General features: G+C 41.9%; 1 protein-coding gene across 2 annotated transcripts in view; it reads left to right on the forward strand.

Moving 5' to 3' along the window:
* The window catches only part of recql (RecQ helicase-like), a 35,031-nt gene that overhangs the window by 18,598 nt on the left and 4,268 nt on the right, over nucleotides 1–12,165 (forward strand). For both annotated transcript variants that reach the window (XM_068058922.1, XM_068058923.1), the window contains exons 8-12: nucleotides 1,316–1,397; nucleotides 3,738–3,886; nucleotides 5,772–5,889; nucleotides 7,350–7,488; nucleotides 9,110–9,201. In XM_068058922.1, the coding sequence (XP_067915023.1) occupies nucleotides 1,316–1,397; nucleotides 3,738–3,886; nucleotides 5,772–5,889; nucleotides 7,350–7,488; nucleotides 9,110–9,201 (580 nt within the window). The remainder of the gene's footprint in view (nucleotides 1–1,315; nucleotides 1,398–3,737; nucleotides 3,887–5,771; nucleotides 5,890–7,349; nucleotides 7,489–9,109; nucleotides 9,202–12,165) is intronic.

Below are 12,165 nucleotides of genomic sequence, written 5' to 3' on the forward strand. Positions count from 1 at the left end.
GGGGTGGATCGTGAGAGTCTTTTTCCTCGGATGGTGATGGCAAACATGAGGGGACATAGCTTTAAGTTGAGGGGTGATAGATATAGGACAGATGTCAGAGGTAGTTTCTTTACTCAGAGAGTAGTAGGGGCGTGGAACGCCCTGCCTGCAACAGTAGTAGACTCGCCAACTTTAAGGGCATTTAAGTGGTCATTGGATAGACATATGGATGAAAATGGAATAGTGTAGGTCAGATGGTTTCACAGGTCGGCGCAACATCGAGGGCCGAAGGGCCTGTACTGCGCTGTAATGTTCTATGTTCTAATAAGGGTGGAAAAAATAAGGCAACACAAATTGACCCTGTGAATTGTAAATTATAACCACTGCAACCCAAAATGCTGGTCAGAGCTACAGGGATAAGGTGCCTGGAGGAAAAAAATGATGGATGAAAATAGTAGGCAACCATGGACAGTGATGGGCACCAATGCTGTATTTCACTCCAATAGACAATTTATATTTTTCCTCTAGCAATTTCTAGTTCAATGAGGAAGAAACAAGTGTTGTTATCTGTTTGCATTATATGAAAATAACAATTTAGTGGTGATGACGTCTTCCTAATTAAAAGTACAGCATATTCCAACTTGCATTTATAAAGCACCTTTTACATCGTGCAATGTCCCAAGGCACTTCCCAGGACTGTTATCAGACAAAACTTGACACTGTGCCATCTAAGTAGATATTAGGACAGGTGACTGAAAGCTTGGTAAAGAAATAGGTTTCATGGACAGTCTTAAATGAGAAGAGAGAGGAAAAGAGGTTTAGGGAGGGATTTCAAGTGCTTGGGATCTAAGCAGCTGATGGCACAATGCCACTGGTAGGGCAAAGGAAGTGGGGGTGTGTGGAAGAGGCCAGAGTTTGAAGAATGCAGAGTTTCTGGAGGTTAGTAGAGCTGGAAGAGATAGGGAGGGTGAGGCCATTGGGATATTTGAACACAAAGAAGAGAATTTTAAAATTGAGGTGTTACCGGACCAGGAGCCAACAAGCACAGGGGTGATGGGAGAATGGGACTTGGCACGAGCTAGGATATGGGCAGCAAAGTTTTGGCTGAGCTCTAGTTTACACAAAGTGGATGATGGGTGATCGGTCAGGAAATCATTACAATAGTCAAGTCAGGAGCTAACAAGTGCTTTTGGATCTGCTACCAGAAAGCAGTGTCGTTCTTGCATTGAATGTGCAAAGTGTTCTTGGTTATTCTTATCAGATGAAGAAACTCAGAGTAGGAGTGGACCTGAAAGGTATTTTTTCTCTCTACTTGTAATCTCTCTTAATTTCACAGATCCGGCAGAAACCATCAAGCTTTGAAGCCTGCATCGAAGATATGGTGAGAATCATCAACGGACGTTACAAAGGGAAATCAGGTATCGTGTTTTTACATTGGACTTCAACCATCAAAACCTACTAGCTTGACGCTCCTACCAAACATCCACAGATGGAGGTGGAGCAGAAATGTTGCCATCTCATTGATTCCTCTCTGAAATCCATTATTTGCCTGAAGATTTAGGAAGACGTGCACACTTGAAAGCCCTTGTCGATCATTTTGAATTCCTATAGTTCTCTTTGACTGATATCCTCTCCCACTAGCCATTTTGATCGTTTCAGTTGTAGAGCTGGCAAGTCTGCAGGGAAGTTATGCTGAACCTTTGTAAAGCTCTGATTAGGCCCCAGCTGGAGTAGTGCATTCAGTTTTGGTCGCCACACTTCAGGAAGGAAGTGAGGGTCCCTGAGAGGGCACAGAGGAGATTTATCAGAATGGTTCCAGAGATGATTTTAGTTATAAGGTTAGGTTGGAAAAGCTATGTTTGTTTTCCTTAGAATAAAGAAGATTGAGGGGAGATTTAATAGAAGTGTATAAGATTATGACAGGCTTAGATAAGTTAGACAAGGAAAAACTGTTCCCATTAACAAATGGTATTGGGACTAGGGGACACAGATTGAAAGTTTTGGGCAAAAGATGCAGGGGGAATATGAGGAAGCACTTTTTATGCAGTGGGTGGCAATGACCTGGAACTTGCTGCCCACAAGAGTGGTGGAAACAGAAACAATCAATGACTTTAAGAGGAAGTTCGATGGCCACCTGAGAGAAATAGACCTGCAGGGGTATGGGGATCAAGCTGGGAAGTGGGACTGACTGCATAACTCCATGGAGAGCCAGCATGAACTGCATGGGCCAAATGGCCTCCTCCCATGCTGTAAATGATTTTATGACTACAACTTTATCCCAACTTTTGGGACAGTGGACCTGTTCACTGCTACACAAATTTCACCTTGAGTTGAGAATTTCTATCAGCGTTGTGAGATATGACATTCGTATCTAGGGAGCCTCGGTGGGAGCACCTTCACATACAGAACCGTGAGTTCTTTTTACCTATAATTATTCACATCGGAGACAAAAAACTGATCATGTTCATGTTTTCCTCCATCTCACTTCGCATAGACCTAAGAAGGACCATGTAGCTTTGTGAGTGACGAGGGCAAATATCAAAATCCAGACAAGGAGTGGCAAGATATCTGAACAGTTGTAACAAAAAGCCAAGGGAGAGACTCCATATTGTCCAGGATGGCTTCTCATTGGAAGCCCTTGGGATCTGACCTACACAGCCATGGGGTAGTCAGCAATACCTTGCTCATACTGTGGACCTCTCTGCGGGTCCATTTATCCTTGTCAGTGACATCAAAGGGGTTTAAGACCATCATGGGTATAATTATGAACTCTAAACTTTTGCATTGTTTTCAGGGTCTCTCAGCAGAGTTACTTTGAATCTAGGCACGGGCTAAGTCATTGTGCTGTGTTCTGATGGAGGACAAGATATCTGACCTGTTCTGAAAGGCTGAGAGCAGAGAGGGTTAATAGGATAGTTAATAGAGGTGTTCAAAATTATGAGGGATTTTACTGGAGTAAATAATAACAAACTATTTCCACTGTCAGAAGGGTTGGTTAGCAGAGGCCACAGATTTACGATTGTTGGCAAAAGAACCAGAGGAGAGATGAGAATCTATTTTACACAGCAAGTTGTTGAGACCTGAGATGCTCTGTCTGAAAGGGTAGTGAAGCAGATTCAATAGGGAAAAAAAAATCCAGGGCTGTGAGAAAAGAGTGGAGGATGGGACTAATTGGATAGCTCTTTCAAAGAGCCCACACTGGCATGATGGGCCGAAAGGTCACCTCCTGTGTTGTCAGAGCAATCTGCTTAGATTCAGATGCTCAGGAAAATAGCCTGAAATGATTTGAGTGCACTTTCTAGTTAAATCACGTTTAGCTTCGGCTGATTATAATCTCTCTTTGGGGTGCACTAAAACTCAACCAATGGGGCCCTTTTGTAGGACACTAAGACACTAACCTGGGTAAGTATAGGAGTAGTTATGCTAAGGGGACGGGACGTTCAGTGATTCCAAACGTCTCCATCTTCCCTCTTTCACAATCCCATTTCCTGCTTGTAAGGATGGTGATTTTGGGTTTCCTCCTTTCTTCTTCCTTTTAATCCTCTCACTATCACTGATATCGATTAGACACTCTTCAGAAGCATATCATAGTTATTTTCTGGCTATCTGCCTTTGGAGTGGTATTTCAGATTATCATAGTCATTTCTTCTGTTTTCGTTGTTCCTTGTGTTACTATGTTTAATGTACCCCAAAGTGCATTTCTGTTAGCAGGGAGCGCAATTTGAATTGTCATTTTGATTCTGCTAATTTTCCTCTAGGAATCATCTATTGTCTTTCTCAGAAAGATACTGAGCAGGTCACTGTCAGTCTACAAAAGCTTGGCATTGAAGCTGGCTGTTACCACGGTAATATGGAGGCTACTGTGAAGAGTAGCGTTCATAAGGACTGGACTTTAAACAAAATAAAGGTCAGATAAAATAAGAGCTTTTCATGGTCTTCAGGATCATTTATTTTAACATGGTTCTTTGATCTATTGAAAGAAAGACTTGCATTTTTATAACACCTTGCATGAACATGGGGCATCCCAAAGCACTGTACAGCCAATTAAGTACTTTTAAATTTTAGTCACTTATAATGTAGGGAACGCAGCAGCCAATTTGCACAAGCAAGGTCCCACAAATTGTAATGTGATCACCTGATTTTATTTTTAGTGATATTGCTTGAGGAATAAATATTGGTCAGGATACTGGGGAAACTTCCATGCTCTTTGAAATAGTACCTTGAGATCTTTTACAAACGCCTGACAAGGTAGACAAGCCTCAGCAGACATGCCTCAGCTCCACATGTCATCTGAAAGTTGACACCCCGACAATGCAGCACTCCCTCAGCACTGGACTGGACTGTCAGTCTGAACTTGTACTCAAGTCTCTGGAGTGGGACTTGAATGCACAAGCTTCTGATTTGCAGGCAAGAGTGCTACCACTGAGCCATGGCTGAAATAATCAGCTTGTGTGCGAACTTGGCTTCTTGCACCACCTACTGCAAACTGTTCCCAAGTCTCTACCATTGCTGTCAATTTGGTTGCTTAGGTTTACTAGCCCTCCTCCCATTGCCGGGAAAGCACAGCCCCTGGTTGTCGTTTCGTAGGGCCCTTCCTATCTTTCTTTTCAGGCTAAGGCCAAATGCTACTCTGCACAAAGGTGTTAACATGCACAAACCTGCACTGGAGCCTCAGTACAAGTTGCCATGTTTAAAAACAAAAAAAATTGTAGTAACAGGTGTCATTATATAGTGATGTTTCTGTGTGCTTTCCTGGTAGGGAGAGAGAAGTGAGATTGGTAAATGTGGGGGCAATTTCTGCCTTCACACTTGGGCAGTAAACAATCAAAGTGGATTGATCACCTCCCTGATTATCAGTTCAATGAGGTGAAAATATGGTGAGTTCTGCAACAGGCAGGCAGTCTGTTCCACCAGATTAGCATCCTAGTGGTGAAGGTGAAAATAGCCCCCTTTATATCCATGTGAAATTGATCTATGGAACAAGTAGAAGTATTATAAACACTGCAGTTATTTCTTTACATATCTGTTTACTGTTTCATTTGCATAGGAAAAAATTGCTGGACAAGAAAAGACCTACTGGTCCATCTAACCTATCCCATTTAGTTGCAATACCTTGTACACCGCGGTGCAGCTACTCACCCGCCCACCCAGAGCTATGTAATTTCCTGTGAAATGCAAAGAGCAGATAAAATCCGGGCATGTAAAAGGGAAAACAGCTGGAAAATTCCTCTCCAACCCCCTTCCTTTAGGGGATTGAAGCTAGTCTAGGAGATCCCACAGACACTGATTTATATTACAAGTTGCCTTTTCTCCTTCCTCCCAATGGCTTAGCCTTTTTTGGAGGCAATATTAAATGCACTTACAACAAACATCTGTGGAGCTGTATTACAAAGCAGGCACCATGAACATGCAGAAAATCCTTTCTACAACTATAACAGCAATCCGTACTAAAGATATATACTTTAATCCTATTCTAACAGCATTGCTTAGTTTCATGAGCTATCTATGATGTGATCTGGTGGGGTGGAAACAAGGATGATTCTGGAGTGATGAGTTTCTGCTATTCATGCTGTCTTATTGGTGAAAAATAGCTTCCATGTTTTCATTGAAAAGCGTCCACAAGTCCACTGTAAAAAGCAACAGAATTTCTTTGCACCTTTGAATTCAATGCTTCCCCTTCAAGTGATTTTCTTGGTTCGGGGTGATGTGGAAACAAACCCTCATGATTTAAAAAGTAGGATGATGCACCTTTTACTGGGCTGGTTCTGACTGCCAAATGTTTCCTTGCTTAGGTTGTCGTGGCAACAGTGGCATTTGGCATGGGGATTGACAAAGCTGATGTACGCTTTGTGTTTCATCAGACTCTCAGCAAATCCATGGAGAATTACTACCAAGAGAGTGGGCGTGCAGGTGCAGTATCAGAAAAGCTTTCTGAATGTGGGAATATGATAATAGTTACTAAAAATAACAGTCTGGTGTTAACATCTTTTTTATCCGTTTTGTTCAATTTCAAATATCTTTCATAGACTCATAAAATTTAAAGCACAGAATGATACCATCTTCAGCTCAATTTCTCTCTTTCCCTGCCCTTGCACCATATCCTTTCTTTTCAAATATTCATCCAATTCCCTTTTGAATGATGATGTGCTTTCTTTCTCAAAAATCACTTTATGTTCTAATAACTCTCTGTATGAAAAAGAAAATCTTCTAACTTTCCTCTTCACCTTCTGGTGTTTATCCTAAATCTGTCCCCTGTTGTTAACCATATTTTATCAATAATTCTGATTACGTTGTGGAGAGGGCTGTAATGTATTAACAAACTCAATATTTTAAATGACTTATTGAGCATACAACTGAAGTACTCTTATGTCTTTTGGATTCGTGATATGATAAGTATGAAATAAAAGCTACGTGTTCATTGGTCCATGTTCATTTTGTTACTTTGATTTTAAATGGTGGGAACACCCCCTTTAAAGCTAAGTATTAAACTTCCTTAAAAATGATCACCATGAACTCTCCATTAATTAAATCACAGTGTGAATTTATAATCAAATACAGTCGCCATCACTTCCATCATCTACACTAACATGGACAGCTGCCTACATTAGGCAAATAGCGCTGGCCATTTCCATGGCTATAGGCATCAGTTGCAAAGTCGCTGCTTATAATGTATTAATTAAGCTGACCATTTCAGGCAGTTCAATAAGTTCTCCATGCCTTAGAAGGCTCTGCTGATTTCAGGCAAAATTGGGTCTTCAAGCAGCTTCAATCAGCTGTAGCACCTGGTTAAAGTGATGAGATTCTGGATGCAGCTGCTAATAATTAGAAGAGGCAGTTGCTAAGTGAGACTTCCAGTTTTAAAGAAATTTGTTGGTTTACCTTTTTGGTTTTTACCATGTGCCGCATATAGTGGGCAAATTGCATTAACACCAGTACATCCACTTTATGTGGGGACTGCACCTGTGAAAGCATTTCCTATTTCCCAGCAGCAGCCCTGTTTGTTCCTTCCTCTTGTGCAGTCAGTGACTTACTGCTGTAGGATGGCTGCTCTGCTTCTGGTAGGCATCTTTGGATAAGATCCTAGGTATGAATGTTGATATCAAGATTGAAGGTTGATACGCCACTCAACTGTGTGGGCCAGTACATATGGACACACAGGCTGTTGTTTGCTATTCCCCCTCCTTCTGGCCATGGTTAGTAAGATGGATCATAATGATCTTGCTGTCCCCTGGCTGAGATTAACTAACTTGGGCCAGATCGAAGAACAAACCAGGCAATGCATCGTGCAGTGAATTAAGGTAATGAGGTGGAGGCATCTTTCAATCAAGAGGAACTGTTATAAACCTACCTCCTTGTCTTGTGTTTTCTAGGTCGAGATGACCTTAAAGCCGATTGCATTCTGTATTATGGGTTTATGGATATCTTCAGGCAAAGCACAATGGTGGTCATGGAGAATGTAGGACAACAAAAACTTTATGAGATGGTGGCATACTGTCAGGATTCAAGAAGGTGTATTTTAAATTACAGTCAGTAAATTGTTCTGTTCATCCTAATTTTTGTTGAAAAGCAGCGTTCAGGATGGCTCACTTGTCTCTCTGCTCAGGCATTGGACCCTCATCTGGGAGGTTCCAGTTGGAATCCCAATCTCTAATGATCTTTGCACTAAAGCTTCTGTTGGGGAGAAATTGTTTTAATCATAGCCAGCTGATCTGGTAGCTGGAGGAGACTTCCTCAAAAAGACATTTTGCTGTGTATAATAACTCAGTAAGTTCACACTGTGACACTGCCCTAAATTTATATAGTAACACAGTACTGTTACGACCAGGTGAGAAAGGTGTCTAAGGGTCTCTCTCAGCCTTCACCTGGCCTTACTGTAACAGGGTTTTATTTCAAGACACTGGGTTTGAACTCCGCCTTGGTGAATCCTTGTTCACCGCTTTCCAATTATAAGGCAAAGAAATGAGCACAAACAGGCTTTCTTCGGTTTAAAGAAGAAAAATGAAATTTAATAAAACTTAAACTTAAATTCTAATTCGGTTAATGCCTATGGATACACAATGCGCCCACGCGAGCATGCATACGCGATACACACATGCAGCTAGGGACAGAAAAGAGTAGAAGAAAAAAATAAGTGGAAAGGTTTAAGGCAATATCTGAAGAGTTGTTATGGTTCTTCAAGCTCACTGTAGAGTCCTTGCTTGTAGGTAATTCTTGCTTTTCATTGGGGCCCAGTATTCTTCTTAAACCTTGTTCACTGTAGGAGACTTGTCTCTCTTGGAGTTCATGTGTCTTCAATGGATTCTAAAGCTGGTGAGAAAGAGATGGGAGCAGACAGGAGGAGAGGAGGTCTGCTTCAGTCCAGGAGTCCAGAGCTTTCTGCAAACACTGTTTTTCCAATTTAAAACTACAACAGCCAGTTAGTCATGTGACTAAACTGGTCTGACCATGGCTGTTCTATGTATTGGGAGCAAGGACTGGTTCCTTTGTTCCAACACTGTCTGCTAGTATGCAAAAATGTCTTTCTGGCTAGGGGCCTGGCAATTCTTTGTAACAGGCCCTCGTTTCTTCCCAGCAACAATTTGAAGTTTAATGTCCATATGGTGAAATTATTGTGCCTATTCTTGGCAGGTGGGGGCCTGCATAACAGTACATCCACGTTGATACTGCCCTAACCCAATGTATATAGTAACAAAGTACATTCACATTGATACAGCTGTAACCCAATGTAGATAGTAGCACAGAGCATTCAGACTAACATTGCCCTAACCCACTGTATTTAGTAACACAGTACATTCACACTGATATTGCCATAACCCAATGTATATAATAACAAAGTACATTCATATTGATACAGCTGTAAACCAATTTATGTAGTAACACAGCACATTCACACGGACACTGCCCAACCCACAGTGAATTCACAGTGTAACACAGCCGTAACCCATGTATATGATAACACTGCGTTGACATTGTGACCGCGTCGAAACTCAATGTATATCGCAACACAGTACATTCACACTGATGCTGCTGAAACTATGGGCCTGATTTTTAACACATTCAAAACCCACCCACTTGCACATAGTTAAGAGTGGGATGCTGATTGTAGTTTCTCAATGTATTTCATTTCCAGATGTAGACGGGTGCAGATAGCACAATATTTTGATGAAGTCTGGGATTCAACAAAGTGCAACAAGATGTGTGACAACTGCAACAATGAAACATGTAAGTCCTTTTCCGAATTTTCAGGTCCTGATTTGTTCTGTTGATGTATTTTCTTAGTATATTCAAAATCTTTTTCCGATTTTAAAAACTGTTCAGTACTCTGGGAACTTGTTGTGAAGTACATCTATGTATGTGACTACTGTGGAGGCACAGGGCTCATTTCTTATTTATTAAATAGGAATAGTCTAAAACTTCTTCAGTCAGTTCCAAAATCAACAAAAGAAACACTCATTTGTATCAATTTTCTAAACAGGGCATATCATTGTATATCATTCTGTGGATATCATAGTGTGACTAGGAAACAATACTTGATCAGAAAGAGAGAATGAAGGCATAAACAGGGAGATTAGAAAATAATTCTGAACCGTCCCTGTAACACAGACAATATAAACTGGAGAAACATCACAAGGGATTGAAGATCACTTTGTTTAAAAGCAAAGCTGAAACCGGAGTAGATTAGGCATTTATCACACCCCACATGTGTGTTATATCCATAAATGCTCATACATTGCTGTGTTTTAGCACTATTTATATTTCAGAGTTATTCTGTCTTGGACTTGGCACCTGGGTTTATATTTTCCATTATTGTTAGTGAATTTTATTTCAGATTGCCAGACAGTGACTGGTGTTTCACACTTGAATATAATTGAGACCACTAAGTGAAATTTACATATTCAATAGTGAAAACACTGTACAGTAGGGCCTGGCTGCTGGAAGCAGGGGAGGTGTTCATTTATGCACATGTTTATATTAATGAAACAAGCAGCACTTGGAAGTATTCAAACAGTATCCTTAGCCAGCCATGGTGGAGTTAAGTTTGTAAAGCTGTTTCAATTTTATCTGTTCGACTGGATTGCATTCCACTCTTTGCCGTCACCTCTCACCCCAACCCCACCAGCAGCCTCAAGGAGAACTGTTGAAATGGAATTTGAATGTTAGTTGACAGCTAGGAGTTAAACTCTCAATTGGGAACTCATAGAGCAATGAAAGGAGTGGGAGGAAATGGTTTACCCGACAGGAGCTGCTATTATGAAGGAGAAAATAGTTTTCTATACAAGAGTTGCTATTATATAGGAGAGGTGGGAGAGAGTTTTTTTATATGGAAGAGAATGGTTTTCTATATGAGCTACTTTTATGTGGGAGAGAATGATTTTTGGAAGAGACGTGCTTGAATGGAAAGTATTGTTTCCACTTGGAATTAAACTATTGAATGTATTCATGAAGCCCAGTGCCATAAATTATTATTTATAAGACTCAAATAAATAAATAAATCACAGTGCAGTGTGATGGAGCCCGTGGTTTTGTGGGACCACTGGGACCACACTGGCATCTACCCTGCAATGTGGAAAATTGCCCGGGTATGTCCTGTACACAAAAAGCAGGGCAAGTCCAATCCGGCCAATTACCGCCCCATTAGCCTACTCTCAATCATCAGTAAAATGATGGAAGGTGTCATCAACAGTACCATCAAGCAGCGCTTGCTTAGCAATAACCTGCTCAGTGACGCTGAGTTTGGGTTCCGCCAGGGCCACTCAACTCCTGACCTCATTACAGCCTTGGTTCAAACATGGACAAAAGAGCTGAACTCAAGAGGTGAGGTGAGAGTGACTGCCCTTGACATCAAGGCAGCATTTGACTGAATATGGCATCAAGGAGCCCTAGCAAAACTGAGGTCAATGGGAATCAGGGGGAAAACCCTCCACTGGCTGGAGTCATACCTAGCGCAAAGGAAGATGGTTGTGGTTGTTGGAGGTCAATCACCTGAGCTCCAGGACATCACTGCAGGAGTTCCTCAGGGTTGTGTCCGAGGCCCAACCATCTTCAGCTGCTTCATCAATGACCTTCCTTCAATCATAAGGTCAGAAGTGGGGATGTTCGCTGATGATTGCACAATGTTCAGCACCATTCGTGACTCCTCAGATACTGAAGCAGTCTTTGTAGAAATGCAGCAAGACCTGGACAATATCCAAGCTTGGGCTGATAAGTGGCAAGTAACATTTGCGCCACACAAGTGCCATGCAATGACCATCTCCAACAAGAGAGATTCTAACCATCTCCCCATGACATTCAATGGCATTACCATCATTGAATCCCCCACTATCAACATCCTAGGGGCTACCGTTGACCAGAAACTGAACTGGAGTAGCCATATAAATACCGTGGCTACAAGAGCAGGTCAAAGGCTAGGAATCTTGAGGTGAGTAACTCACCTCCTGACTCCCCAAAGCCTGTCCACCATCTACAAGGCACAAGTCAGGAGTGTGATGGAATACTCTTCACTTGCCTGGATGGGTGCAGCTCCAACACCACTTAAGAGGCTCGACACCATCCAGGACAAAGCAGCCTACTTGATTGGCACACCATCTACAAACATTCACTCCCTCCACCACCGACGCACAGCGGCAGCAGTATGTACCATTTACAAGATGCACAGCAGCAATGCACCAAGGCTCCTTAGACAGCACCTTCCAAACCCATGACCTCTACCAACTAGAAGGACAAGGACAGCAAATACATGGGAACACCACCACCTGCAAGTTCCCCTCCAAGTCACACACCATCCTGACTTGGAACTATATTGCCATTCCTTCACTGTCACTGGGTCAAAATCCTGGAACTCCCTTCCTAACAGCACTGTGGGTATACCTACCCCAAATGGACTGCAGCGGTTCAAGAAGGCAGCTCACCACCACCTTCTCAAGGGCAATTAGGGATGGGCAATAAATGCTGGCCTGGCCAGCGATGCCCACATCCCATGAATGAATTTTTAAAAAGTGAGGGAACATGTGCAAACTGTCGAATGTTCTGTTGAGTGCACTGACCCTGGTTTCAAAGCTCTTTTTTTTTTTTTAACCCTAACTTGAAAGCAAAATAAAAACTTTAGGTTTCTAGGGAAATTGAAACTGGTTGGAACAAGATAAGACACAGTTATTTGACCAGAGGTATGTAACTAGAGCTTTCCAA

The sequence above is a fragment of the Heterodontus francisci genome, chromosome 27, assembly GCF_036365525.1.
Source record: "Heterodontus francisci isolate sHetFra1 chromosome 27, sHetFra1.hap1, whole genome shotgun sequence".
NCBI classification, from domain to species: domain Eukaryota; kingdom Metazoa; phylum Chordata; class Chondrichthyes; order Heterodontiformes; family Heterodontidae; genus Heterodontus; species Heterodontus francisci.